The sequence below is a fragment of the Strongylocentrotus purpuratus genome, unplaced genomic scaffold, assembly GCF_000002235.5.
Source record: "Strongylocentrotus purpuratus isolate Spur 01 unplaced genomic scaffold, Spur_5.0 spur5_scaffold_12, whole genome shotgun sequence".
Lineage (NCBI taxonomy): Eukaryota > Metazoa > Echinodermata > Echinoidea > Camarodonta > Strongylocentrotidae > Strongylocentrotus > Strongylocentrotus purpuratus.
The window spans coordinates 20,225,140-20,252,216 of NW_022145597.1; the positions used below are offsets into that span (position 1 = coordinate 20,225,140).

General features: G+C 36.9%; 1 protein-coding gene across 5 annotated transcripts; it reads right to left on the reverse strand.

The window, feature by feature from the left end:
• Nucleotides 1-1,927: 1,927 nt before the first annotated feature.
• Nucleotides 1,928-26,887, reverse strand: LOC100891607. Of its 5 annotated transcripts, none has more exons than XM_030982053.1 (11): nucleotides 24,952-26,887; nucleotides 23,980-24,109; nucleotides 23,074-23,296; nucleotides 22,747-22,819; nucleotides 21,850-22,006; nucleotides 20,794-20,894; nucleotides 18,954-19,156; nucleotides 5,133-5,297; nucleotides 4,616-4,709; nucleotides 3,462-3,675; nucleotides 1,928-2,691 (listed from the first exon to the last, which is right to left on the reverse strand). In XM_030982053.1, the coding sequence occupies exons 1-10, from the start codon at nucleotides 26,131-26,133 to the stop codon at nucleotides 3,484-3,486; spliced, it is 2,520 nt and encodes an 839-aa protein (XP_030837913.1). In that variant the 5' UTR covers nucleotides 26,134-26,887; the 3' UTR covers nucleotides 1,928-2,691; nucleotides 3,462-3,483. The 5 variants fall into 5 exon arrangements, 4 of the variants coding, with proteins under 4 accessions (XP_030837913.1, XP_030837911.1, XP_030837912.1 ...); XR_004063559.1 differs by lacking the exon at nucleotides 1,928-2,691 and adding an exon at nucleotides 16,744-16,817 and having other exon boundaries at nucleotides 3,461-3,675; XM_030982051.1 differs by lacking the exons at nucleotides 1,928-2,691; nucleotides 3,462-3,675; nucleotides 4,616-4,709; nucleotides 5,133-5,297 and adding exons at nucleotides 10,958-11,116; nucleotides 12,374-12,566; nucleotides 14,591-14,817; nucleotides 16,744-16,817 and having other exon boundaries at nucleotides 23,980-24,085.
• Between the last annotated feature and the right edge of the window lie 190 nt (nucleotides 26,888-27,077).

Below are 27,077 nucleotides of genomic sequence, written 5' to 3' on the forward strand. Positions count from 1 at the left end.
CTCAACACTACTTCAGTGACAGTAAACATTATTATGATTATTATTATTTTTATGGAGGTTGGTTTGAAAAATATAAAACAAATAAATCATGCACTTTTTCAAGCCGCTTGTGAAATAATGGATTCCTCGGCGATAGTATAGCACCATTTACTTCGGGGCTATACTCCTCAGAAAATAGTGCTTTTCCTGCCACCTCGAGAGCCTCTCAGTGCATGGTATATTTGGTTACTATGTCAATACTCATTGTAAAGCTTACCCCAAAAAAACATAATATGAACAAAAATAATGATAAATATTTGGCAACATATTTGGCCCCTTCCCCCTGGCCAAACAAAAAGTTGGAAACGTTAATTTTACCTTTTTTAAACATGAAATTAAAATGCCCCCCCCCCCCATTAATTAAAAATGTAGTGCCAAAATTAGGCCAAATTGGGCCAAAAATAAATTAAAAAAATTAGTGCCCCCCCTCCCCCTGCTTAATCGCCACTAAATATTTTCTCAAGATTTCGCCCCCCCCCCCACCCTTTGTCGCCGGCTACATCCACCCCTAATGTCTGGTAAACACCTCCAATTAATTGATATATTAATGAAACTATCATTCAGATAACTGAAAGTACAATTTTTAATTCATCAATATCACCACCTATTATGATTTTGCATTCCAAAAGTGCTTAAAGGTAAAGACCAATATTGGAAACGCCCCAACTTCAAAAAATGAAATGGAAGCAGTTATTATTACCAATCATGGGAAAGAATATGTTTTGACTAATACATGATGATAAAAAATTTGCCAGGAAACCGCCTACTAATTGATATATTTGGTAAATTAGTTTGTCTATTGGTATGTGAGAGATAAACGCATGTGTCGCCCACGTGTGCATAGTCCCATATACATCTTTCTGTGTACAGTGCTTGTAACTGGACCAAATTTCTTATAATTTTGATGATTCCAGAACCTTACAGTAAACACCAATACTTATATGCTAGATGATCAACCATTTTTGATCGATTCCACAGCGTTTCTTTCACAATGCAATCGCATGACCATAACTGGTCTTTATATTTAATATGCGTGACTACACTTTGAGTTTGTTAAGCTACTAGTATCTAACATTGGCACACATGTATATGAATAATAGATACGTGTACATTCATCAAGGTCTATCCAATCCTTTACTTTCTAGATTTTGCACTAGACTTTCATCTCATACTTGGACAGGAAGTACCACAGATATTATTTACCGGTAAACATAAATAAATTATGTACAAATTAACTGGTGTATTCTGTAAACTATTATGGTATTCATAAAGAAGTGAGATTCTGAATACCATTAAGGATTGTCACATACCAGTACTTCTCCTATTGAATGTACACACAGAGAAAAAGAGGTTTGAATTTACTCCCCACAAGGTGTAAATTCGCCCCCACAAGGTTATGATTTTACTCCCTTTAAGGAGTGAAATTTGCACCCAATGGTTTTGGTTCCATTTTCATGAAAAATGGGTTCAAATTTACACCAGTGGGGTTGAATTTTATACCCTATATGATCGATTCCACACCCTGTGAGGAGTATCTACACCCTAAGTGACGGACACGGTTCGCCACCTTGGCTGACACAGAAAATTTGTCAGCCTGAGGATGCCCCGTGCCTTGCCAAGCGCTCTCTGTCCGTTTGGTAAAAATATATGACCGTAGCTTGATGGCTGGAGTTATCATTTACTGCAAACAGGTATCACAGGGTGTATCGACAATCAATCCTACGGCGACTGCAATCGGTCACCCGAGCTTCTTATATGCACAGCATCAACCAATTGATCATCCCTCGAGCAATCAATCATCCATGCTTCGTAATCACCTAACAGTCACTGATTCTCACCCGTTTGTCTACGTTTCACAGCTCTAAAGAAATCAGACCAGAATCTTGAGTTATATGTCGAAAAGCTTTAATGCTTACCTAAACATCAGTTAGTGTGATCTCAACACAAGTGCAGACTGTAAGAACCAACTTAAAGTTAGCTTTGGAGAGGCTGACCTGGATGGAGGTATCGGTTCAATGCAGTGGAAATACTTAAATACACAATCAGCCCACTCATTGCATATTCATGACAACATCCATAGAACTGTTTTACCGAAATAATGCAAACTTTGAAATTCAATAACTTTGTTATTTTTTATCAGAATTTTGATAAAATTTCCAGTGTTTTTTTTGTTTAATTTTACTCTATTCATTGAATATTCATTATTTTCAGCCTGGAGTACCCCTTTAAACATGAATTTAATACATTTCTAATTTTTGCTCAAGGAAAGCTAGTAAAATCATGTACAATTAGGACTTAAAGAAAACTGTTGCAGAATGAGATACCAGATATGAGATGCCAGAGATCAAAATTCATAAAAGGAAAGAAAACAAAAATCAATGTGCGACAATGTTGATTAAACGCTGTACCATCAATGGCAGTGGCTTGCCAGTTTGGAGGCCGGCAAGAAACTGCTGAAAAAAAACAGGGTCTTCTTGCCAGTACGGGGATATACTGCAGATCGAAGATATGATATGCCCCAAGTGTGGCACACAACCCTTTGACCTCACCGGTTGCCTTGCACAGCTGCACACCGTTAACATGAATCTCTATGTCCTGAGTTGAGGGTTCCCTCAATCTTAGGACCATGGCTGGAGTTGGCAGTGGGGGGTCCTGTAATGTGAAATGAAGGAAAAGGAAAGTTGGTTTTAAGATAGGCCTTTACCATTTTGTTACTGTTTTGTGTGTGATTCCTCCCTGTAGAGTTCTAGATTACTCTCTACACCACTGTACATTGTTGACTATAGTTTCTCCACTCCACCACCGCCCCCCCCCTCCCTTCCCCCCCCCCCCCCCCAAAAAAAAGTAGGCTATAATTACATTTTGGTCCTAAAATGAGACATATATATGCTTTATACAAAGTACAATGTTGACTATAATTCAAAGTACAAATAACTTGTTTCTCCCTTCCCCACCCCAAGCTGTTAAGAGAATTACACGAGTCAAATGTGAAGTGATCTCTCCTTGTCCTGTTTGCCAGATAAAGTCGATATATATATATATATATATATATCATTTGATTTAATTTAATTTGTGGATATTTGAGTGGAAAATAAATCAAATCAAATTAAATCAAATCAACAACAATTTATTTGTTTTTTTTTCTTCATAAATTTCGAATTGTCATATTCTTAGTTCTAAAATAATATGCTCCACATTAAGAAACAGAGCACTGAAAAATTGTTTAAATAATTTCCTTCTTTTCAAGGACTTCAATTCCTATTTTAAACATGGGAGCCAGTTGGGAGCATGAAAATAGCATTTGATTGGATTTCTTCACATAAATCATGATGTGGCCTAAAAATAACTTGCCAGAGAGCTGACATCCCTGTTTTAAATCTGTTTATCAAGGTAACATGACCTGTCACAAATAATGTACTTACCTTATCTAGTGTATACAACTGGTCACACTCCCCCCAGACTAGGGGAATAATCTCGTTTAGCTTTTTTGATGGGAGACGGTTGGCCCGCCTTGTCCCTGCCTTGGGCCTGTCGCGGGTGTCCAAAGATCCGCTTCCGCTCGAGGACAGCGCTCTCCTGCGTCAGGGGCTTCCTGGTATTTTTGAACTTGTTACGCAAGGCCTGCTTCCAAGTATCCTTTAATAAAAACAAAGTGTAAAGTAAGTTAATTACTGAACTCATTCATAAAGTAGCATAAATGAACCTGGTATTAAGAATAATCTATGAAATTGAATTGAACATTTTTGGTTTGACTTTTTTAAAAGATAACTTTAAATTGTGATAGCAACAAATGAATAATCCTTTCGTGAAAAGTAATATGATTATGCCAGAAATGGTAATCAAACACTAACAGTATACAGCCCAGTGTGTGAGCATGCCGGAACTTTTCTTGCTCTTGTTGGAGATTATGCAAAATAAGCAAGAAAACTTACACTCGCTAGTGCTGCTAAAATTTGTGCTAAGCAGTCAAATTTGACACTTGTTGATAAGGCATATTTTTTTAAAGCTTTAATTGTTGGGGCTGCCTATGGTACTGTAGGCTACACTGGTGAGACGAGCGCTGTGACTATAGTATTCTGTACTGGTCGAGCTGTCAAGAGCTCATGTCAAGTGAAAGGATGCAAATAATATAACAGAAAAATGAATGAAAATCTGCAATTTTAGAATTACTATGGTACAGGCTCCAGTTCCAAAGGGAAGAGTTCAGCATGACCTAGTTATTACAAAATAAAAACTCAAATAGTGATTAAATGGTATAAATAGGTATAATTACAGTAGGAAAAAGATGCACATCGCCTCACCATACTGTGAATTACACTACCAAAAAGCAGGGCTGGCATTTTCCATTTAAAGAGAAATTTTAAACAAAGTTCATTTATTTGATTTAATTCAAATCACATTAAAAACTTTGTAATCAAGTTTTCAAATTGAATATAACCCCAAAGTGCTAGTAATCAATGTTATCACTCCTCTTATTTAATTGAAAATGTAATTTTACAAATTAATCAAGACTGAATGTGATTTCAAATCAGCTATCCCTGCAAAAAAGGAAGAGAATAAAAAATAATAAACTTACGTATCCCGTTGAATTGACTGCTCGGTCTGCCAAAAGCGGATACTTCTTTATTAAGCTTCGTGCCACACAATTATATTCCTCACGGGTAGGATATCTGGAGAAGGAAAACACATACAACCCCACAAATTAGGAATGATGTTAGCAAAACGTATTCATAACTTTGCCAAAATCTTCCAAATTTTGAAAATGTTGCATCAAATGAAAGCTTACAATGTGTTCTTTTGAATTGTGCACAAACTCTAAATTTCAGTTTTGTCTACAAGCACCATATTTGGCTTGATCTTGTGACATTATGTGCATATAACAAGAGTACAATAAGTATCTCATAATTGCAAGTCCCTTAATATTACCGTACTTTTATTGGAAAAAAGTTACAAGCCGTAAACATCCCCCCCCCCCCCCAGAAAAAAAAAAATGAATAAATAAATAAATAATATTAAAAAAATAAATAAATATATGAATAAAAAAATATTTTAAAAAATAAAAACAAGTACACAACCAAGTACTGTAAACTTACAGGGAATGTGCCATCAGATCATCAAAAATAATAGCCAGAATCCTCTTTCTGTATATTTTGTCACAGACTCTCCTGTCATCATTTTTTAGCAGGTTTGTGATGTCGGCAGGCAATGCTGGTGTCGAGTAGTCCATAACCCAACGCCCGGTCTTCTCTTTGCCGGTCCTAGATAAATTCACAATAAAATAAATAAATCACATTGACTAGAGGGTTATATTATGCGATACAGGTACTGCTGTTAAAATACAATTAAACAATGCACAAGAGTATAGGGAAGGGGTAGTAAATATTGTCAGTATTTGAGGTGGTTATTTTTTAGGGGGTGGGGTGGTTGAGCTCTCCTCACCCCTTGTCCATATGCATGCATTGTTGCAAACCATAAGTTTTTCCAGGGCAGTTAAGTTCTTATTTTAGTCATCAGGCGGTACAGGAAACAATCAAAAGGCTGCATAGTCGACAAAATATAAAAGAATCCAGATGAGAAAAATATTTAAAAGAGCTGAATCAAAACTATTGTCATGGGAGAAGCATAAATAATATGATAGTAACCATTTCTGCAGTTGTTTTGCCCAAATCTTTTCCATAAGAGTTATGATAAGTTGATCAGAGTAGACTTGCTTTTTTGTTCTTTTGATTTCACCGTATTTTGGCGCAAGTTCATTGATTTTTACGTTCTCGGAAACAATGCATCATGTTCCGGTAAAACAGATACCACACAAAAATGGTACCAAATAACGCAGAGGTTACTCTTTTAAAATGGCACATAAGTTTTGAGTCCATAAGTTTGTTTTCTTTTATAAGAAAATAAATTTCCTAACCCAATACACAAAATCACGTGAAAATCACGTCAATATCAAAGTATCGACTTGAACAGATTTACGTTCTTCATTTACGTGAATGTGTTAACACCTTTATTGCACTTTGTCACTTAAAACACATGTACACTAAATCATGCAATTGTCACTACAATATGACCATAATCATAACGTGATTATCCCTACCTTGGAAACGATGGTTTGTAAACCTTATACTTCCCGTTTTCGTTTGGTTATGAAATCACATCTTTATAAACGAAATGACCTCATGCTTCATAAGATTTTGAATCGCTTCACAGAAACATGTGAAATGGTAGTGATGGTTTTAGTTAAAATATCTGCGTAAAACTCCTGTCATTATTACACAATAAATTAACCAAAATAATGACGTTCTCATGATCCCGTTCCAGAACATCGTATTTTGGATCCTTCATAATAACGTCAATATTGAGTGGTGGCCTTCGGTTAAATCAGGTTCTACATTCACGTGAATTTTACGTCGAAGAGGAAATGTGTTTTTGTGACCCGCTTTCAACCTAATAATTTCGCAAATGTTACACAATAATTGAACCAAAATAATTACGTTCTCATCCCGGTCAAGAACATTGTGTTTTGCATCCTTCATAATAACGTAAATGTTATGATTTTAAATCACATTTCAATAAAACCAAGATAACCACAGATGGTCAGCATATCTCACATACTTTTGATTCCCACTCGTATCATGAGTAGTGTGCTAAGAATATTCTATATTCGAGCATTGATGGCGGGAACTTTTGTTCGAAATATACGAACACTCTAAAGTTACTTAAAGGTAAAGACCAGTATTGGAAACGCCCCAATTTCAAAAAATGAAATGGAAGCTCTCATTACCAATCATGTGAAAGAATATGTTTTGACTAATACACGATGATAAAAAATTTGCCGGGAAACCGCCTACTAATTCATATATTTGGTAAATTTGTTTCTCTCATGGTCTGTGAGAGATATAGGGTAGTCCCATATACATCTTTCTGTGTATAGTGCTTGTAACTTTACGAAGAATGGGCCAAATTTCTAATCATTTTGATGATTCCAGAACCTTGCAGATGCTAGATGCTAGATGATCAACCTTCTCTGATCGATTCCACAACGTTTCTTTCACAATGCAATCGCATGACCATAACTGGTCTTTCCCTTTAAGTTACTCAAAACACATCAACAATCATTGACCATGCACTCACTTCATTCAGGCATCTGTGCGACTAAACCAGGCCTAAGTAATTCCTCGTTTTGGAAACCATAAATTCGAGTTAGACCGACTCACAGCATTTATTAATATGAATAATCTTCATCAGTGTAAAAAAACAGCAATTTAAAACGCATAAAAGAAGAGTAAAACTGTGAAAAGTAAAAGTGACATCTTCAACCATAGTCATTATAATAACATAACAAATAATTGTTTGAGTTGGTCTCAATTTTCCATTTTCAAGTAATAGGTCACCGTTTCCAGCCAACATCAAATTCTGTAGAACTTTACAGGAATTATGAATATGTCAAGTATCATGTCCTATCTGTGAAATTTAAACGTTATAAGCAATGTCCTAGTAAAAATTTACATTATTCGAGGAAATCCGTTTACTTTCTAGACTTCATTGTCAGACACTATTGACTGACTTCTTTTTTTTTTATTGGTTATAATTAACTTACATAAAATGAGCTGTAAAGGGTACATGAGCATTTGTCTACATCAATAACCCACTTCTAGTGATGGCAATTAAAAATTGAACTGATTGAATCTTTGCGCAGCCATTAGGTAAAATTAAGGGTCTGAAAATCAGACTATTATTAAAAGGGTTCAAAGGTAAGCGGCCATGCCCACTTTTGGCGAAAATCTCAAAATTTGGTGGGCCTTTTCAACTGATTTCAACTGGTTTCAACTGGTTTCAATTGGTTTCAATTGGATCCAATTGAAACTCCCAATCTCAAAATTTGGTGGGCCAATCTCCCAAAGCCCTCACCCGATGGACCTAAAACACAAGATTTGGTGCTGTGAGATCACACTCAACAAGTACACTAAGTTTCATCAAAAATCAAAAACTGTTGGGTTAAACCCATTGGGTGATTTGACATGGAATGACCCAGGTAACTCAATTCAATTCAATTCAATTCAATTTTATTTCGTCCAATAATGACATGGAAATTCATTGTGGAATTTAACATATTGCGTTTACATTAAAATCATGTATAACTAGATGGAATTTTGACTGCGCGCAGTCGAAAGTGATGCCTCCGTCATAGAGCAATTTTACAAACCAAAACAAAAGAAAATTTTCAAATTCAAGTTCAATTGTAATCCATTAAAGGGAGGCTTAACTACTTCAGTTAGAAGGGATTAGACCACCCAGTAAGCCATCGAGGTCACTGTGACAGGTGACTATCTCATTAACTCAGCTCTCATTTGACATAAGAAAAAGAGGATCATGGGGGACCAACAGGCACCGATTTGGGAAGTTTTCTAAGAGGGAACAAGTAGCTACAAGTAGGACAGTGTGCCTTTAACAGGTTCTCAGAATATTGTGATTACAAGCAATTTCTCATATACATATATGACCCTTTGATCTTTGACCTCATGACCCTAAAATCTACTCAGTTCATTGGCTCTGCAAGATGTCTAGAGTTAAATAGTAATTCTTCTGGCAGTTCTAATGAGAATGCGTTCACAAGCTATTTTTGCATACATAATGAGCCCTGTGACCTTCAACCTTTGGCCTCGTGACCCCAAAATCTAATCAGTTCATCGGCTCTGCAAGATACATACATGACCAAAGTTTGGCAGGAATCCATTAAACGGTTCTTCAGATAATGCGATCACAAGCTGTTTTTGCATACATAATGAGCCCTGTGACCTTTGACCTTTGACTTCGTGACCCCAAAATCTAATCAGTTCATTGGCTCTGCAAGATACATACATGACCAAAGGTTGGCAGGAATCCATCAATCGGTTCTTCAGATAATGCGATCACAAGAACGGGAGGTACGGACGTACAGACGTACAGACGGACGGACAACCCGAAAACATAATGCCTCCGGCTACTTCGTAACGGAGGCATAAAAAGACATCAAAAGCATGACATTGAAATAGGAAATAATTACATTCAAAATCGGTTAGAAATTGGAAAAAACATAACATAACATCGACACCATGCACAAATATACTTAGTAAAAACGCCCCAAGGTTTTCAACATAACGTTAGTACACAATACCCCGATCCCTTGCACCCCTCCCCCCCCCCCCCTACCCCAGAAACTCATCCCAAGCCGGAGGGACATATATATATATATATATATATATATACATATATATAAAGAGAGAGAGAGAGAGAGACAAAGAGACAGTGAGAAATAACGAGAGACAAAGATAGAAAGGCAGAGGAAGATATAAGAGAGAAAATAAAAGAGAGAGAGAAACAAAGAGAAAAGAAAGAGAGAATAAAGGAGAGAGGGAGAGAGAGAGAGAGGTGGAAGGGAAGGATCGAGAAGGAATCCCAACCCACAGTACGGGGCAAATTCGAATTCAGAGATAATTGCACATAGGTCATAATACATGCACTGGCTGTACTTAAAAAGTGATGATAGATGTGTGAGCTATTCCAAGTAAAAACAGTTACATTCAATAATTTTGCTCTATTTTCTTCGTACATACATCCTGCAGTGGTAACTCATTGTTTTAATAATAATAATACGAAGACACAGGAATGTTGAAGACATTGATATTGCACAAAGTGAGGACAGGTTTACAGTCATTCATTCATGCATGTCAAAGAGATACAAACGACCAGTTTCGCAACGTATCCAAACAGAATGCACAGGTCCCCGCGAGGTGGCTGGACGCGAGCGATTCCACCCATCTGCCAAGAGCGACCGCACCCAGATAGACAGAGCACGAATTGCACACACCAGCTGCAACCAGGCTGGGCAAGCTTATATGTTTGCCCAACCTAGCAACAACAAATGTGTGCAACCCACACCCTGCCCACCGAAACACAATCACTCCTAATAGGCGAGCGGAATCACATGATCCAGGCACCCCATGCCGGCCCATGCACCCAACTCAAACACATTACGAAACTGGTCCATCGAAAAGAGGTGTCTCCTTGCACATAATGACAAAAGTTACATGTAGGTGATGAATATTATTACATGCAGTTTGTTTGTTTACTTTTACTCTTACATGACTACGAACTTAGCAACACAGCACATGTCAATGAGTATGGAAAGTCAGAGTTTAATTGCATTTAAAAGCCCAGCTCTTTAGACATAATAATTCTAAGGTCAAAATTTCAGGTGAACTATATTGATCGACACCAATTAAAGTTAACATGTGTTGTTTAAAGCTCTAATGGCAAATGGAATGAAAGAATTCAAATACGGTTTGTCCTGCATTTTGCAGACTGGAGTCATTTGCCTGACCTCATTCAGCAGAAACATGGATGAAGGGGGTGTTGGGGGTTCTTCATGATATTCTCAACTTTCTTAAGAACACGGACAGAGCAGATATAATCTAGATTGAAATGTTCACCAACTATTTTACCTGCTTGGTTCAACAACCTTTGAATTTTTGTTGGGTCACATTTCCTTAAACTACAATACCAAGAGAGGCAGCCATACAGGATGGTACTCTCAACGACTGCGATGTAGAAGAGTTTTAGAATGGTCTTGTCGACATGGAAAGATTTGAGTTTTCTCAGGAAGTGCAGTCTTACATGACCTTTTGCCAGAACATGTTTGCTCTGTCCTACCCAATTCAGCTTCTCATCAATTATTACACCCAGATATTTATATTTCGGAACAATTTCGATGACTGAATTTTGGAGAAAACTGGACTTATAACAAAATTCTGCCTTTTCCTATGATCGAATACAATTTCATTTGTTTTCTTTTCATTGAGTATTAGTTAGAATCGCACCACTGTACAAAATAGTTCAATGTTCTCTTATATTCTGTTTCGTCATTCTGTTGTGTTACATGTAGTTCAATCATCTTCTTCACTGGTGTCATCAAATGTGTTTTCCTTTGCTGTATCCTGTAGAGCTGCTGATTTCCGTCTGGGGTATGCCTTCAGGATGTCAGAAATATGGGAATTCGCTGTAGCCTGGTCGATGGGTGGGGTTCTTGTCCTTAATGCTCCTGAAAATATGAATATAGTTCCAATAACAAGAAATAAATAATAATAAAGAAGATAGAAGAAACTAATAAGAATCATCTGTGTTTGAAGGAAATCTGACAATTGTTTTTTGAAATATTGCTTTTATTTGATATTTTAATTCTTGAGTAACTTTTCTCTTGCAACCCAAGTGCCTCAAAATGAAATGAAAATTTGTCATATACTAGCAGAATAAACAATTATGTTGATATAACTAGGGCTGTGCCATATCAACGGCATTTGATTATTGTTGGCAAAATATTTCCAATAAGGCGGTATACACATCAGACATATAAATTAGTTAAAATAATATAAATACCACAAGTTTGCTGAGTATTTTTTGTAATGGTTGTAGCTGAAATGATTGCTCCTTTGGTCAATAAAAAAAGCAATATATTGAAAATGTGGTTAATTTAGAAGGGACTATAATGAATTGTTTTACAGGCAAATGCAAAGATGAATAATAAAGATTATTGAACTTTTGTTTCCCTACCAAACCAATATACAGGCTTTAATGTGTCTATTCAAATCATAATTTGTATATTCTCCATGCATATGAACCAGCGCTATGAAAAGCACTACTGGAAATTTAGTAGAGTGTCAAATGAATTGCCTTTAGTCCTGCACACACTCTATACACACCCATGGAAGCTGAAAATGTGTACAGAGACCTGTTTATTGGACAAATTTTTTAGGAAAAAAAATCCTCTGAAAATAATTGCTTATTATGTACAATGACAGAAAATGGTGAGGAGATAAGAATTAAAGTTATTCCAATAAAATTATTCACTATTGTGCTATATGGTATCTAAATTTCAACGACATCAGGGAAGCGAGTGAAAAGTAATGCAAAGACAGAAGTGTCAAATCTCTCAAGTTTAGACAGGGTCAAAGAATTCGGACAATGCAGCGGCGTGAAAACTTGAGAAAGAATATCCACATACAGTACTAGCCTAGTACAAGCGCATGAGTCGAGCCGGAAATGTATGATGCATATCAGAGAGTTCGGCTCAGCTCGGCTCGGCTCAATGAACTCGTACTTGATTATGTACGTAGTCTTTTTCAAGCTTTCATGGCGCATTGCCTTTAAATTGTTGACCCTATCTCAACTTTCAGTGTATCGTGCAGAGCTGCGTTGAGCCACGCCAAGATAGCCCGTGAAACATTGCAAATGTTGCATGACCCAATGCAAGTTGATCGTGTGAGTCCACTCGGCGAAGTGGAAGAGCTGCGTTACTTACTGATTATGACTTTGTAGAAAGTCAGCGACTGAATCGATGTCTTCTGATTCATCTCGGTTGACCTCCCTTTCCTCTTTTGGCCACACTTTGACAGCTTGCCCAACACTCCAACCTCTGCCACAGCCTCGAGCATTTTCCTCATTGCTGGGCGTACCTCCCTTTCCCCGGCAGCCTTGATGATCAAGTATTGTTTCTATGGAACAAAGAAAGTGATCAAATGTGCAACTTTTTTCAATGTGAACTCTCTAACATCTAAGTTACAAATCAACAGTTAAGTGTTAAAGATAAAGTTGAGTTCTGGTCATGCGATTGCATTGTGAAAGAAAAGGTGTGGAATGGATCAGAAAAGTATGATCATGTGGCATGTAAGTATTGGTGTGTACTGCAAGGTTCTGGAGTAATCAAAATCATAATAAATTTGGCCCAGTCTTGGTAAAGTAACAAGCACTGTACACAGAAAGATGTATATGGGACTACACAAATGATGTCGGGGCCCGACATCTTGATTTCCTTATCTTTCTATGCTCATTACACAGTCATTATACATTTTCTACCAATATTGTTTGGCAATTGACATTTATTTGTAATTTTTGAACATTCAGTGTAAGTTTCGTTTGATTCTGTGAGAATTTATTTTCTTTTTTTTACCAGAACTCAAGTTTATCTTTAACAGGCTGAATACCCCGACACACTCTGCATCAAAATCATATTTTAATTTGCTAAATCAAATATCACTTCAGTAAGTAACGATTCCTGGTTAAGCTTCCACAGAGTAAATGCAGAAAAAAAATGGGGCACAAATTCTTGAAATTTTTTTTCTCAAAAATCTAAGAAATTCACCTACAAACGCGGATGCACAATACCGTATCCTAGCAGGCTAGCACCTTTCTGGTGACACTTCCCTTTGATATCCCTGTATACAAACTCAATGGGGCTAAGATCTATTTCAATTTTGCTCATCTCAATACAATCATTCAGTTCTCATTTGCATTTATTACATGCCTAGGATAACAAAAACGTTTAAAGATAAAGACCAGTTATGGTCATGCAAATGAATTGTGAAAGAAACGTTGTGAAATCGATCAGAAAAGGTTGATCATCTAGCATAGATGTACTGCAAGGTTCTGGAATCATCAAAATGATAAGAAATTGGCCCAGTCTTTATAAAGTTACAAGCACTGTACACAGAAAGATGTATATGGGACTACGCACACGTGCGCGACACACACCAATAGATAAACTAATTTACAAAATATATCAAGTAGTAGGCGTTCTACCGGCAAAACTGTTATCATCATGTATTATTCAAAACATATTCTTTCACATGATTGATAATAAAAGCTTCACAATTTTTGAAATTAGGGCGTTTCCAATACTGGTCTTTACCTTTAAAACTACTAAAGCTAACCAAGTGCAGTTGAAAAATTTGCCTTGAAATGTGCTCACCCTGCCCATTTACACATTTTTTGCATTTTTTCCTTTTCTTTGTTAATGTGTATTCTACAACTTGACCTTCTCGGTGAACAGAAAATTCTTTCCGACAGCCATTGGAATATTTGTCAATTGATGATAAATATGTACAGTTGGATTACAAATCAATAACCCTTGAGTTAGTTTGATGTGAATTGGCGTGCAATAATACAGATTATTACCCGTATCAGACATCTGAGCTGGTCATTTACAAAACCGTATTGCCCTATATTCTTTGTATTTTCCTTGGTCTCCCTGCGCGTATTGACTTTGCGTGTAGAGACGAGTGAAAATATACCTTGGTATTTTCCACGGTCTCGCATATCCGGGCATCTTGTATTGACTGCGCCGGATTTTGTCATTTTCATTGCGCATCTATTATGCGTACGAGAACCTGCGCACTTTGCGCGCACTCTATTGTGACGTAATAATCACACCAAATGCACACTGTTTGCAGTGTATCGAAATTGTGTCAAGCACTGGATGCACAGTGCTGGTTTGACAAAGTTTGTTCAGTTCTTGAGATTGTCATGGTGGAGGTCTGTATTTGCTCTAGATGTCTGATTTGGATAACAATAGAAATATTGACTGGCTTTACTTTCGGGGGGATATCAGAAATATTGACCGCGCTAAGACCATATTGCCCTCGTCTTTTGACTCGGGGCAATATGATCTGAGCTTGGTCAATATTTCTGATATACCCCTCAAGGCCAGTCAATATTATATAAATGTATACTGAATACCTACCAACATCTCCTGTCTTCTCTTGTAGAGGGATTTGTTAGACTCTGTTTCTGGATGACCCGTCAGACAGTGGTCAAAGGTAAGCAGGTCCTCAATTGTAGGACATCTCTGTTCTAAAATATCACTTATTTCTTCTTCAGCATCAATTGAAGAGGTCATCTTCTTATTTTGAAAGCTTTCCAATATTACCAACATTCGCTCCTGATTTTTTAAGATCGTCTGCCATTCAACTGTGGGCAAAACACACAGAGACTTGTTCAAACGATGCTATCAAATTGGTATGTCACTGAGACAATATAAGTGACTTTAATGGAAAAACATTTATCCATCACACACCCCAAAAGATAATAAGTTTTTTTTTAATGTGACAAATTAATCCCACATTGACCTTGACCTATGCCTTCAAGAGATGCGCACCTATGGTATTAACTTGATGATCCTACCTCAACGTTATAGCAAGTGATTGATAATAAATACTTATGCAGACGGATAGATAGACAGCATTCTAAGCCCCCCCCCCCCCCCGAAAAAAATAAAATAATAATAATAATAATATATATAAATACAGGGCTTAAATTAATCCAAGACCACCAAGGCCATGGCCATGGATGCCCCTTTGATTGGCCTCAATGCCCCTCTCATTGGCCTTGGATATTTTTTGTGCCCTTTCAAATTCTTCCTATTTGTGCTGTAATATAGGAAAGTGCCCTATAGAAAAGTGGCCTTGCCCTAAAAATATTAAAATTTAAGGCCTGTAAATATATTTTTAAAAATAACCCAAGTCCAGGGAATAATTTTCCTGGTATCGCATCGCAATTTGCTATGCATTTTTGCATGACTGCTATACAAAATATCTTTTGTGTAGCAGTTTTCTTCCATAGAAATGTACAGAATTTCATTTAAAATATTCATCCATCGGCTGAAATTGCTAATCAAAAAATTTGAGAAAAATTGTTCCCTGATCATAATAAACAACAATTTTGAGGGTTTTTTTGTGTGTGTGTGTGTATTTCATTAACACTCCTTAATGGCAGAAGCTGCCAAATTGCCACCTACATGTACGCCACTCTTTTCAAAGCGGCCTACAGGGCCTCAAGATGATAAATAATGAATTAAAACAAAATAAATACAATTTATCAAGAATTATACATTTACATCAGTCAAAAGCTGTCAAACAAGTTTAAAATGGAGGTTGTGATTAGAATTTGGGGTTATGTCTATGTCCAATGGTTGTAGGTCAAGTTTCCTGTACAAGATATTCTAACCTGAGACTGTTGCATAGGCCATAGGGGCATTTTCACAGTAAAGGGGTACATTTAGAAAAAATGATCTAACTTAAATTGTTACCGCCAAGGTGGTCTGTCCAAGCGTTCCATACCTTCACTGGAAAGCAGAAAGTATAATATAATGCACACTTTGGTACAAATATTTTGCTTAGACTATCTCTCCAACACAAATTTAAAGAATTTGTCAGATTTAGGCTGAACTATTCTGTAAAGATTTAAAGTTAGATCGATTTTTCTAAAGGTACTCTTTACTGTGGATATGTCCAGAACTCTTTACAAACCACTAATTTCCTGTGCATATACGGTACAGTCAGATAATTAATGTCAATAGTCTGATAAGCAACATTGCGAGTTTCTAAGGTAATCGTCACCAATCCAGGGTAACAGGTATTTAATTACATGTATTAAAACAGGAGTGAATGCACTTGTTGGTATCAAAATAAATTATGTCCAGTATCACATAGGCCGGATGTTTCATTTTTGCACAATATGCACACTATACTGAAACTAAAAATGATGCCTACCTATCAATTAATATGTTTGGTGAGAAGATTCTTGTAAAATTGGTGCAGCTCACACTGTATCATGTTAATAAAAGAATGCCTTAAGGTTTAGGTTTTGGGAAACATCCTAAACCAAAACTTTCAATAATATTTTCTTTATTTATGGACAAAATGAAATAATAGATAGGCACTCATCAGAAAATATGAATGGCCCCCCCCCAAAATCGTTAAAATAGTCTATTTTTTAAGTAAATTAATGGAAATATCAAAAGTACATATATAACGTTTAAACTTCAAATACACACATTTTATGTTTCTACTTTAAGGCACAATGGTAAAGAAGTTCATATTTCTGTAATCTACTTACTGGTATGCGATTCCTGTGCTTTGAGTGGTGGGCTTAGCGAGCTAGAAGAAGAATGCAGAAGGCGTTGTTGCCGGCTAAAGTTTGAAAGCATTTTAAAAACGCGTCTAAGACACCTCAGAATAACTCATTTGTCACACCTAAAAAATCATGGATGCACCGCTTAGAGTATTAATCAGTTTGATTCACGTGATCATCACCACGGAACGTATGGAAACTGTGACTACAATTATAAAGGGTGTTTCAAAACACCTAAGAATTACTAATTTTTCACACCTAAAATTTACGGATGCAGTTTAAATTATTAATCAGTTGGAGTCACGAGATCATTACCACTAAGCTTATAGAAACTTTTATTACCATTTAAAAAGGTGTTTAAAGATATCTAAGAATTATTAATTTTTCACACCTAAATATCACAGATAAACAGCTTAGATTATTAATCAGTTTGAGTCACGAGATCATCACCACGGAACGTATGGTAACTTTGACTACCATTAACAAGGTGTTTTAAGACACCTAAGAATCACCAAGCCGTGATGTTTAGGTGTGAAAAATAAGTAATTCTTTGGTGTCTTAAAACACCTTTTTAGAATGGTTTCAAAGTTACCATAAGTTCCGTGGTGATGATCTCGTCACTCAAACTGATTAATGATCTAAGCTGTTCATCCATGATTTTTAGGTGTGAAAAATAAGTAATTCTTGGGTGTCTTAAAACACCTTGTTAATGGTAGTCAAAGTTACCATACATTCCGTGGTGATGATCTCGTGACTCAAACTGATTAATAATCAAGTCCCAAGTCAGCCTCTTCATATTCACGTGAATTTCACGCAGATATTTTGACTAAAACTATCACCAACGCTTCACGTGTTTCTGTGACGCAATTCTAAAACTTCCAAAGAATATGATCATTTCGTTTCTGAAGATGTAATTTCATAACCAAAAAAGTAACAGGAGTATTAGGTTTACAAACCATGGTCTCCAAGGTAGGGGTAATCACGTTATTATAATGGTGATATTCCAGTGACAATTGCATGATTTAGTGTACATGTTTTTAAGTGACCTAGTGCAAGAAACGTGTTAACACAATCACGTAAATGTCAGGTGTTTAAATAACGCAAATATGTTCAAGTCGATACCTTGATATTGACGTGATTTTCATGTGAATTTGTTTATTGGGTATTAATCAGTTGGAGTCACGAGATCATCACCACAGAACGTATGGTAACTTTGAAACCATTAACAAGGTATTTTAGGAAACCTAAGAATTACTTATTTTTTTACACCTAAAAATCATGGATGCCCAGCTTAGATTGAAAATCAGTTTGATCCATGTGATCATCACCAAGAAAGTTATGGTAAGTTTGAAACCATTTAAAAAAGGTGTGTAAGATACCTCAGAATTACTATTTTTTTTTAAACCAGACATTCACGGACAGAACAATAAAAGGATTAGCCGGTGTAAGTAACGTGATTATTACCATTAACCTTGGACAACCTGTGAAACCAATCAATAAAGGTGCTTAAAAGACCAAAGAATTGCCCATTTTTCACAACCATCAGTTAACTGATAGAAAACTCGTTGCTTGGTCCAGTGGTTATTTGGTCATAAACTCTTGATTTACAGAGGTAAGTGGAATCACATTACTCCAGTCGCGTGATAAATTGGTGGCTTTTAGGTGAGATGAAAACGTGAAGAGGAATACATTTCTTTTTTTAATGAAGGCACGTGTCGATAACATTTAAATTTAGTTCAAAAGGCACCATACTTTAAAATCACTTAAAATACACTCCCAAAAGAGGTTATTTTTTAGTGTTCTGTTTATTGGGAAGTGTAGATATTTTTTTCTGACTCACTCTGTAGTTGAATACTTAACTTTGATCAATATTTGTTGACAACATTTGGGAAATAGTAATTAAATAAAGAAAGCTTAAAGCTTTATATAACATGTCCTAGGGATCTACAGTATGTCTAAAAGTTCTCTAATTTTTTTTGTGTAATTTCCCTTTTTTCTTTTATCAATTATGTAAATACACTGTACCAATAAGTTTTTACATTGTAAACACCATTGCAATTGTTATATTTTTTATAATTGATTTGAGAAGAATAAAAACTGAACTGAACTGACCAGGTAATAGTACTGCTGATCAACATTTTGTGCACTTATAATATATTTCTCATTGAGATTGAAATGAAATAAAAAGAACTCACTCTATTCCAGCTTCGGTTGTAGGTTTAGTAGAAGGTGTTTCAACTTCTCTGTTGACTACCGGAGCAGAGGTTGATGGCTCTGGATGGGCAGTGCGGGCATGTAGTTGAATCAAGGTAACCAGTACCTCCGGTGGTGTTCTAGCTGGCCAGGATGTCTCGCACTGGGGTGCTGGGCATGCTATTTGATCCATCTTGTATGCTGTCTTTAGAATTGAGATTAAAAATCTAGTTGACAATTGTGTTTTGTTACAAACCAATGATAAATGTGTATCTGTATGCACAGTAAGCAAAAAGACAAAGGAAACTGGTGTTAAGTTTGCAGGGACTAATTTTCCTGGTATTGCATAGCAATTTGCTATGAATTTTTTATATGACTGCTATACAAAATATCAGGTGTGTAGCAATTTTCTTCCATAGAAGTGGAAACAATTTAATTTGAAACATTGATCTATCGGCTTAAATAACCTATCAAGTTTGAGGATGTAAAATTATTCCCTGAGTTTGTTCATAGGCTTAAGATATTACACAATGAAATCACAATTTTGCATTCATTAACGCTTTTCACGCTAAATAGCCCAGGTGGGGAGAGGGCTATATCAGACCCCCGCCCCTTGACGTTTTGCACAATTTTTGGGCCGACATATTTTCAAGTTCCTGTTTCACACACATTTTAAGATCAAATTTGCGATGTTTGAGCAGTAAGCATTATTGCCTCCTTTGGAGATAAACAAGGATACGAACATGACCCAAGTTTGGCGGTAATCCATCAATAGGTTCTTGGGATAATGCAATCACGAGCTATTTTTGAATACATAATGAGCCCTGTGACCATTACCAGAACTCAACCTTATGTTTAACTTTTATGGACGTTCTGCAGTAGTCTCCATGTGCACTTTAGCTGCAAAAGGGCACCATTACCAGAACTCGACCTTATGTTCAACTTTTACGAACGTTCTACAGTAGTGTTCATGTGCACTTTAGCAGCAAAAGGGCACCATTACCAGAACTCAACCTTATGTTTAGCTTTTACGGACGTTCTACAGTAGTGTCCGTGTGCACTTTAGCTGCAAAAGGGCACCATTACCAGAACTCAACCTTATGTTTAGCTTTTACGGACGTTCTACAGTAGTGTCCGTGTGCACTTTAGCTGCAAAAGGGCACCTTTATCTGAACTCGACCTTATGTTTAGCTTTTACGGACGTTCTACAGTAGTGTCCGTGTGCACTTTAGCTGCAAAAGAGCACCATTACCAGAACTCAACCTTATGTTTAACTTTTATGGACGTTCTGCAGTAGTCTCCATGTGCACTTTAGCTGTAAAGGGCACCATTACCAGAACTCGACCTTATGTTTAGCTTTTACGGACGTTCTACAGTAGTGTCCGTGTGCACTTTAGCTGCAAAAGGGCACCTTTATCTGAACTCAACCTTATGTTTAGCTTTTACGGACGTTCTACAGTAGTGTCCGTGTGCACTTTAGCTACAAAAGGGCACCATTACCAGAACTCAACCTTATGTTTAGCTTTTACGGACGTTCTACAGTAGTGTTCGTGTGCACTCTAGCTGCAAAAGGGCACCATTACCAGAACTCAATCTTATGTTCAGCTTTTACGGACGTTCTACAGTAGTGTCCGTGTGCACTTTAGCTGCAAAAGGGCACCATTACCAGAACTCAACCTTATGTTTAGCTTTTACGGACGTTCTACAGTAGTGTCCGTGTGCACTTTAGCTGCAAAAGGGCACCATTACCAGAACTCAACCTTATGTTTAACTTTTACGGACGTTCTGCAGTAGTGTCTATGGAAAATTTAAAACACAATTTTCGAACATTTGAATATTTACTTTTGATCGAATACATGGTCCACCATTTTGCCTTGGAGCTCTGTAGCTGTTGGTTTGCTGGGTTGATCTTGGACTTTCAGCCTCCAATCTTGGATGTCCACCTGAAAAGATAGAGAAATAAAATATCACTTATTTACCTCTAAAAGGAATGGAAATAAAGTGGAGATTGTGCACTGCGAGTGTGTAATAACTGAACTATCTGAAGTAACTATTTGAAAGGAAAGAGAAATAAAATATCACTTATTTACCTCTAAAAGGAATGGAAATAAAGTGGAGATTGTGCACTGCGAGTGTGTAATAACTGAACTATCTGAAGTAACTATTTGAAAGGAAAGAGAAATAAAATATCACTTATTTACCTCTAAAAGGAATGGAAATAAAGTGGAGATTGTGCACTGCGAGTGTGTCATAACTGAACTATCTGAAGTAACTATTTGAAAGGAAAGAGAAATAAAATATCACTTATTTACCTCTAAAAGGAATGGAAATAAAGTGGAGATTGTGCACTGCAAGTGCTAAATAATAGCTGAATCCAACAACAGGGATAAATTGTCATTAAAAGAATATATTCAGTGCGAGTCAAAAAAGTTAACACATAGAAAGTTGCTAATTATTTGAAAAAAAATCATCTATGAACAGTAATATATTATATCTTATGAAAGAGTGTTTTATCCATTTAGTATCATTTTTGTGTGGTATGTGTTCATGCTTAGATGAACAGGAGGCACTGTTTGTGAGAGTGCAAAAATTGACTTGCGCCAACTATGCTTTAGTGATGTTAGAATAAGCGATTGGGATTTGGGTAATAATTCGGTCTTTGCAGATCCAAATAACATCCCTAACAAAATTAATCATGCCACACATATCAAATATCAAAGAACATTTGTGCTTGTGTGTGTGTGTGACTTTGCTTTTGCAAAAAGCATATGCAATGCATTTCATTTGATACATTCAATAAATTCATTTTCTCACTTTCAAGTTTCAAGTTTTAAGGTTTAACAAGTTTGAAGAATACTTTGGCGCAGCCTGGTCGATTTTGTTAATGAGAGGCTTTACCTGATGTCAAATGCACATGTGCATAATCATCATCTTGACATTCATCTTCCAAGTATTCTTCCTTTACATATAGGGTCTGGTAATCTCCTTCTTCAATTTCTTCAATCATCTCTTCCTTGATTCTTCTCAGGATGGGCGTGTTGCTTTGTTCTCTTTCCTGAAAGGTACAAAGTTAACAGATTAGTCTACTTTGAAAAAAGGCTCCCACTGCTGTGCATTGCTGTGACATTGCTTTCTTTTTTCATTCTGTTCATACTATTGTAGTAGAAATTCTTAGAAATATTATCCTTTGAAAAAGACGACCCTTGGAAATGACCCCCATTTCAAATATGACTAGAAATAGTTGACAACTTGGACCACATTCTGATGCCACATAAAGTATTTTTGTAGTTCCCTGTACCCATATCTGTCCAATGTTTTAAATTGTTTGTGATATTTAGCAAGATGAGGTAAATTTTTATTCCAAAATGATTTTAATTCATGCCTGTTCCCAATACAATCAACCGTTCAGGTTTTTATTTCTAGAGTTTGTTTTGCAATAAAGTGAAATAATGAGTCTTCAATATTATCTTTAATTGAAGACCGGAGTGTTGGCTCAGTCAGAAGTTCATGGGTTCGAACCCCGGCCGCGTCATACCAAAAGACGTTAAAAGATGGGAGTTGTTGCTACCTTGTTTGGCGTTCAACATAAAGGGATAGATAGAGCAATGTCGATCTGGTGCTGCTCAGTGGCTGCCGGGCTCACGATCAATTGGGCAAAAAGAATTTCTGTTTCGGTTTAATAAAATTTGGAGTGGACTATTAGGCTATTAATATTATTATTATTAATTTCATATATTTCACTAGTTTACCAGCATATTATGCATTACAAGAAACTTTTCAGCAGTACAAACTTACCTGAGATTGAGCCACAGTGGTTTCCTCCACATCGCCTCTAGACCATGCTACAATGCTTGACCCATCAATATGTCTGCAAAGAAAATAAACAATTAGAAGCTTGTAAGATACCTCAAGGATTACATGCAATTCTAGCTCATTTCTTATATGCACCCATCAAATCTTGTGTCAAACAGGTACCTTTTAATGTTTACATTTGGTGTCTTGGTAAAACAAATGAAACTAAAACTGTTCAAGATTATATAATGAGTCTGTAGATAACTATGCAACCATTCACGTTTGATATCTTAGTACAATTGATATTAAACCGACTCCTATAATACGTACACATCAGAAGGTTCACTGGAATCCATGAACTCATCCTCTGAGCACCAACCAAGACCATCCTGTTTCAATTCACCGTCATCACCACATTCTGGTTTATAAAGATCTTGCGTAGAAGTGGAGTGAGTGGAGTGAGTAGGTGGCTGCTTCTCCCACTGAGTGGAGGCATCCTTGGATTGTACTAGCTTTCTCGGTAATTCAATCCAAGTCAGCTCTGTCATCGTACCTACCATTTAAATGTTTACAAACATGAAACATTTTGTTTACCTTTCAGCATTACATGTACCAGGCACATGGTGCATCAGCTTATACAGTTACTTACAGTATTTTTATCACTTCTCAAAACCAGGTGCACACATGTGTAACAGGGTACCCATTAGCACATGAATGTTATGCCTGTAAAAGGGTAATTGCCTGAAACTGCAAATAGTTAGAAAATTGAGGGCAGCCCTTGAACCCCAATTCATACTAATTCCAACAAACTATACAATCTTCTAACGATTTCAGCATTTAAAGCTTATCTGCCGTAGTTTACAGGAGGGATTAGACCCCTCTGCAAGGTCACTGGACAGGTGGTTATCTCATCAACTCAGCTCTCAGTTAACATAAGAAAAAGAGGATCATGGGGGACCAATGGTCACCGATTAGGCATTGTTTGTTATATAGAGGGCGCAAGTAACTACCAGTAGTGCAGTGGGCCTTTAATATATTACGGAATGATTAAAAATATGCTTAGTGCTTACTGATGCAATAAGCATGGAAAATGTAACTGTAGAGAAATGATCATTGATTGGGTCTCTTAGACCACCTACTGTAGATACACCAAGAAAAACACAATTTCATCCAAATCAATGACCAATTGACAATAAATGTATAGATTTCAAGATAAAAAAGAAAGGAGATTCATACCTTCATTGACACCTGTATTTGATTTTGAAGTAACACTGGTGTTCTGCTGCATTGTTTGTAGATTGGTTGCCTTGTCACTTGAAGAAGCAGTCACACTTGAAGGGTTCTTGGAAGGAGAGGATAATAGAAGCTTGTACACACAATGTAAAATAAAAGAAAATCAATAAAAATCTACCACCCCAAAAAATGAAACTTGAGATAACTTGGAATGAAAATGATCTGTTTCAATCTATCAAAACAATGGCTCATACTTAACGGTTATAAATATGCAAGTTTGGTGTAACAAATTTATTTCTTATACAGAAATTCTTTGCCAGAACTGGTTGTTTTTCATGCCTTTTGACTTATTTATTTTTAATTATCATTTGTGCACCATTACTGCCTTTTGTCACCCTTTGATGTAAGGTGCCTTAAAATTGAATTAAAGGTACAATGTCCCATTTGCAGGCCCAAAAAATGAAAAAATTAAATTCCAACTGCATTTGAAAGATAATACTAATTTAGAACTTCCCTAAAAAAGGTGGGGCTTGAAAATGTCTTCAAGTGGGAAAATAACGACTATTAGTTGTCAAATCGACTTTAGGGCTATAGAGCCCAAAAGTAATAGTCTTGATTTTCAGACAATTGTACTGAATGGTCATACGTTTTATGCTGCCCAAAGATTCAATCAGTTTAATCTTGGCCATCACAAGAAATGGGTTATTGATGTAGACAAATGCTCATTTACCCTTTACAACTCTTTTCATGTTATTACCAAAGAAGAAAAAAGCCAGTCAGTCACTCAATAGTGTCTGACAGTGAAGTCTAGCAAGTAAACGGGTTTCCTTGCATAATTTGAATATTTCATAATTCCTGCAAAATTCTACAGAATTTGAGGTTGGCTGCAAAAGGGACATAGTACCTTTAAAGGTAAATTAATAACAAGTACTTTTTACTGAACATGTTGACGAATCATCACTTCCCACTTCTCACCTCAATGATGTTCATGGAGGAGTCTGTAATAGGGGCAGCAACAGGTACTCTGGGACTGGCAGTAATCATTTTGTTGATCCGAGTAACAACGCTGTTAGATGTTGAACGCGGGAGTGCGATCACTGTGATGGCATAATCTCTGTTTTGACTGGTGCTGTCGTTTCTTGACAACGACTCCAACATTTTCTCTGTCATGCTTTTCCTCAGTGATTGGATGGTATATCCTTTATTGCAACCAGCCAATTCACTTATTGTCCTCGTCATAAAGGATAGATTGTCTTTTCCAAGGGGTGAATTCTCGTACCAAATGCAGGGATCCTCTGAGTCTGAGAAACGCTGCCTTGGCCTCTGCCACATCCACTCACAATTGGAATTGAGCTTTGAAATGTACCTTTTCAGGTTTGCGACAGGGCATCGAGGATTGCCAGGCATGGCACACATTTGTGCTTCCCGATTCTCTCGAAATGTGTAGAAAAGTTGATTATTCTCCTGATGCAAAACAAAGTCTCCTGGTCTTGTAGTACGTAGATTCCTCATGCCACTCCTGCCAAAGTACAGCACAGTATCCAGAAATACTTTATGCTGTAAGCCTTGGGGAATGCTCAAATCCAAACTTGCCTGCATGCGTGCCATGTCGTCTACTGTGATTTGGGGATGATGCCTCACTTTATCTTTACCAAACCTTTTAAGCTTACGACTCACTGCCCCAAAGGTTTTGTGAGACAAAGAAAATTCATCTGACCTGATAATGTCAATGCCACGCGATTCCAAAAAGTAACGTTGCAGGCCAAATCGAATGCTTTGCATAGACTTTAATGCATACAAGTCTCCCTTCTTGTTCCGCGCAGCTTTGTAGAAATTTGAAAGAAGAACATCCAAAGCTTTGTTGTCAATGTCTTCAAAGTTTACATTCTCCCGTTTGCTAAATATCTCAAATAAAGACAGTGCATATTTTGTATGCCTTTTGGCATTATAATTGTTGCTAGGACCATTGATCCAGCCTTGCAACTTGTCATCCTCTTCTTCACATTCTTCATTAACTCCTCCTGCGGCAGAGCTCCCTGGAGTTAATTCTTCATCAGACATCAATACTGAAACTTGGTGGTTGATATAATCTTCATCTACTAGTTCCTCTTTAACTTCAAGCGAATCAAGTTTAAGTGAATCAATGGATATCGCCATTTTGTTTACTCTAGCTGTAGACTCTGGAGTAGGCCTAGTCTAGATCTAGTTAATCATGTTAATCAAGTTCTAGACCCTACTCCCTAGACTAGTCCTAACCAAAGAGATACCATCATTGTCATTCAGACTAGTCTATCAACAATCAACTTAGCCTAGATCTAGATCCCTAGGCTATTTAGAATCTATATTTTAACGTCAATCTTGAGTTGTGGAATCTTGCAAGTTGCATAGAGTCTAGATCCTTCTAGAGCACTTGACTTAGCAGATAGACACCAGATCCAGAGTGATAATGATGAAGTCTATTTTGGCTGTCTAGTATCATAGTTTGTACTATTTTTATCAATATCAGACGTAGACAGAGAAAGAACTTCGGAAGATCATTTCATGAGGTCATACCGACTCATACTTAGCTAGAACAGAAGAAGCGCACTTTTTAGATGGAAAGGAGAGTCCACGTCCAGCTAGATAAGACCCGTTTCCGATACACCACTTCCCCCGGCACCACCGGACCAGAGAAACACGATCGTCTGCAGAAAGCCTCCTGCAGCATGCAATGCAGCTCCTACTAGTACTACTAGTCACATTCACAAGTGGGGAATGAAAATATGGCCTTGATAATGATTTGCAGCATCACAAACAACTGCTTTTGAAGTGCAGGGGCCGGGCATCGAAACGAACGAGTTCTAAAATCTCAAGTTTAATAAAAATAGTCACAATATTTTCTGCTGCCATAGATCTAGCCTAGATTCTAGGTCTATGCATATATGCTCAACACGCGACGCCAGCTGAATGGCGATATCGATATCAAAGATTCGAGCTTGTTTTTTTTTTTTTTTTTTGTGCTCAGCTAGCTTCGATCGCCGATATGGCCGAGAAGGATAACACAAAGAAGGCTACTACATAAATACGAAGAAGCCGACGGGCCGCGTCATTTTCAAACCTAA

Coding starts and splice junctions, on each gene's coding strand:
- LOC100891607 (XM_030982050.1), bottom strand. CDS start 26,133: ATGGCGATATCCATTGATTCACTTAAACTTGATTCGCTTGAAGTTAAA. Junction 16,818..18,953: donor ACAACCGAAGCTGGAATAGA/GTGAGTTCTTTT, acceptor TTCAAACTTTAG/CCGGCAACAACGCCTTCTGC. Junction 12,567..14,590: donor AGAGAAGACAGGAGATGTTG/GTAGGTATTCAG, acceptor TTTGTTCCATAG/AAACAATACTTGATCATCAA.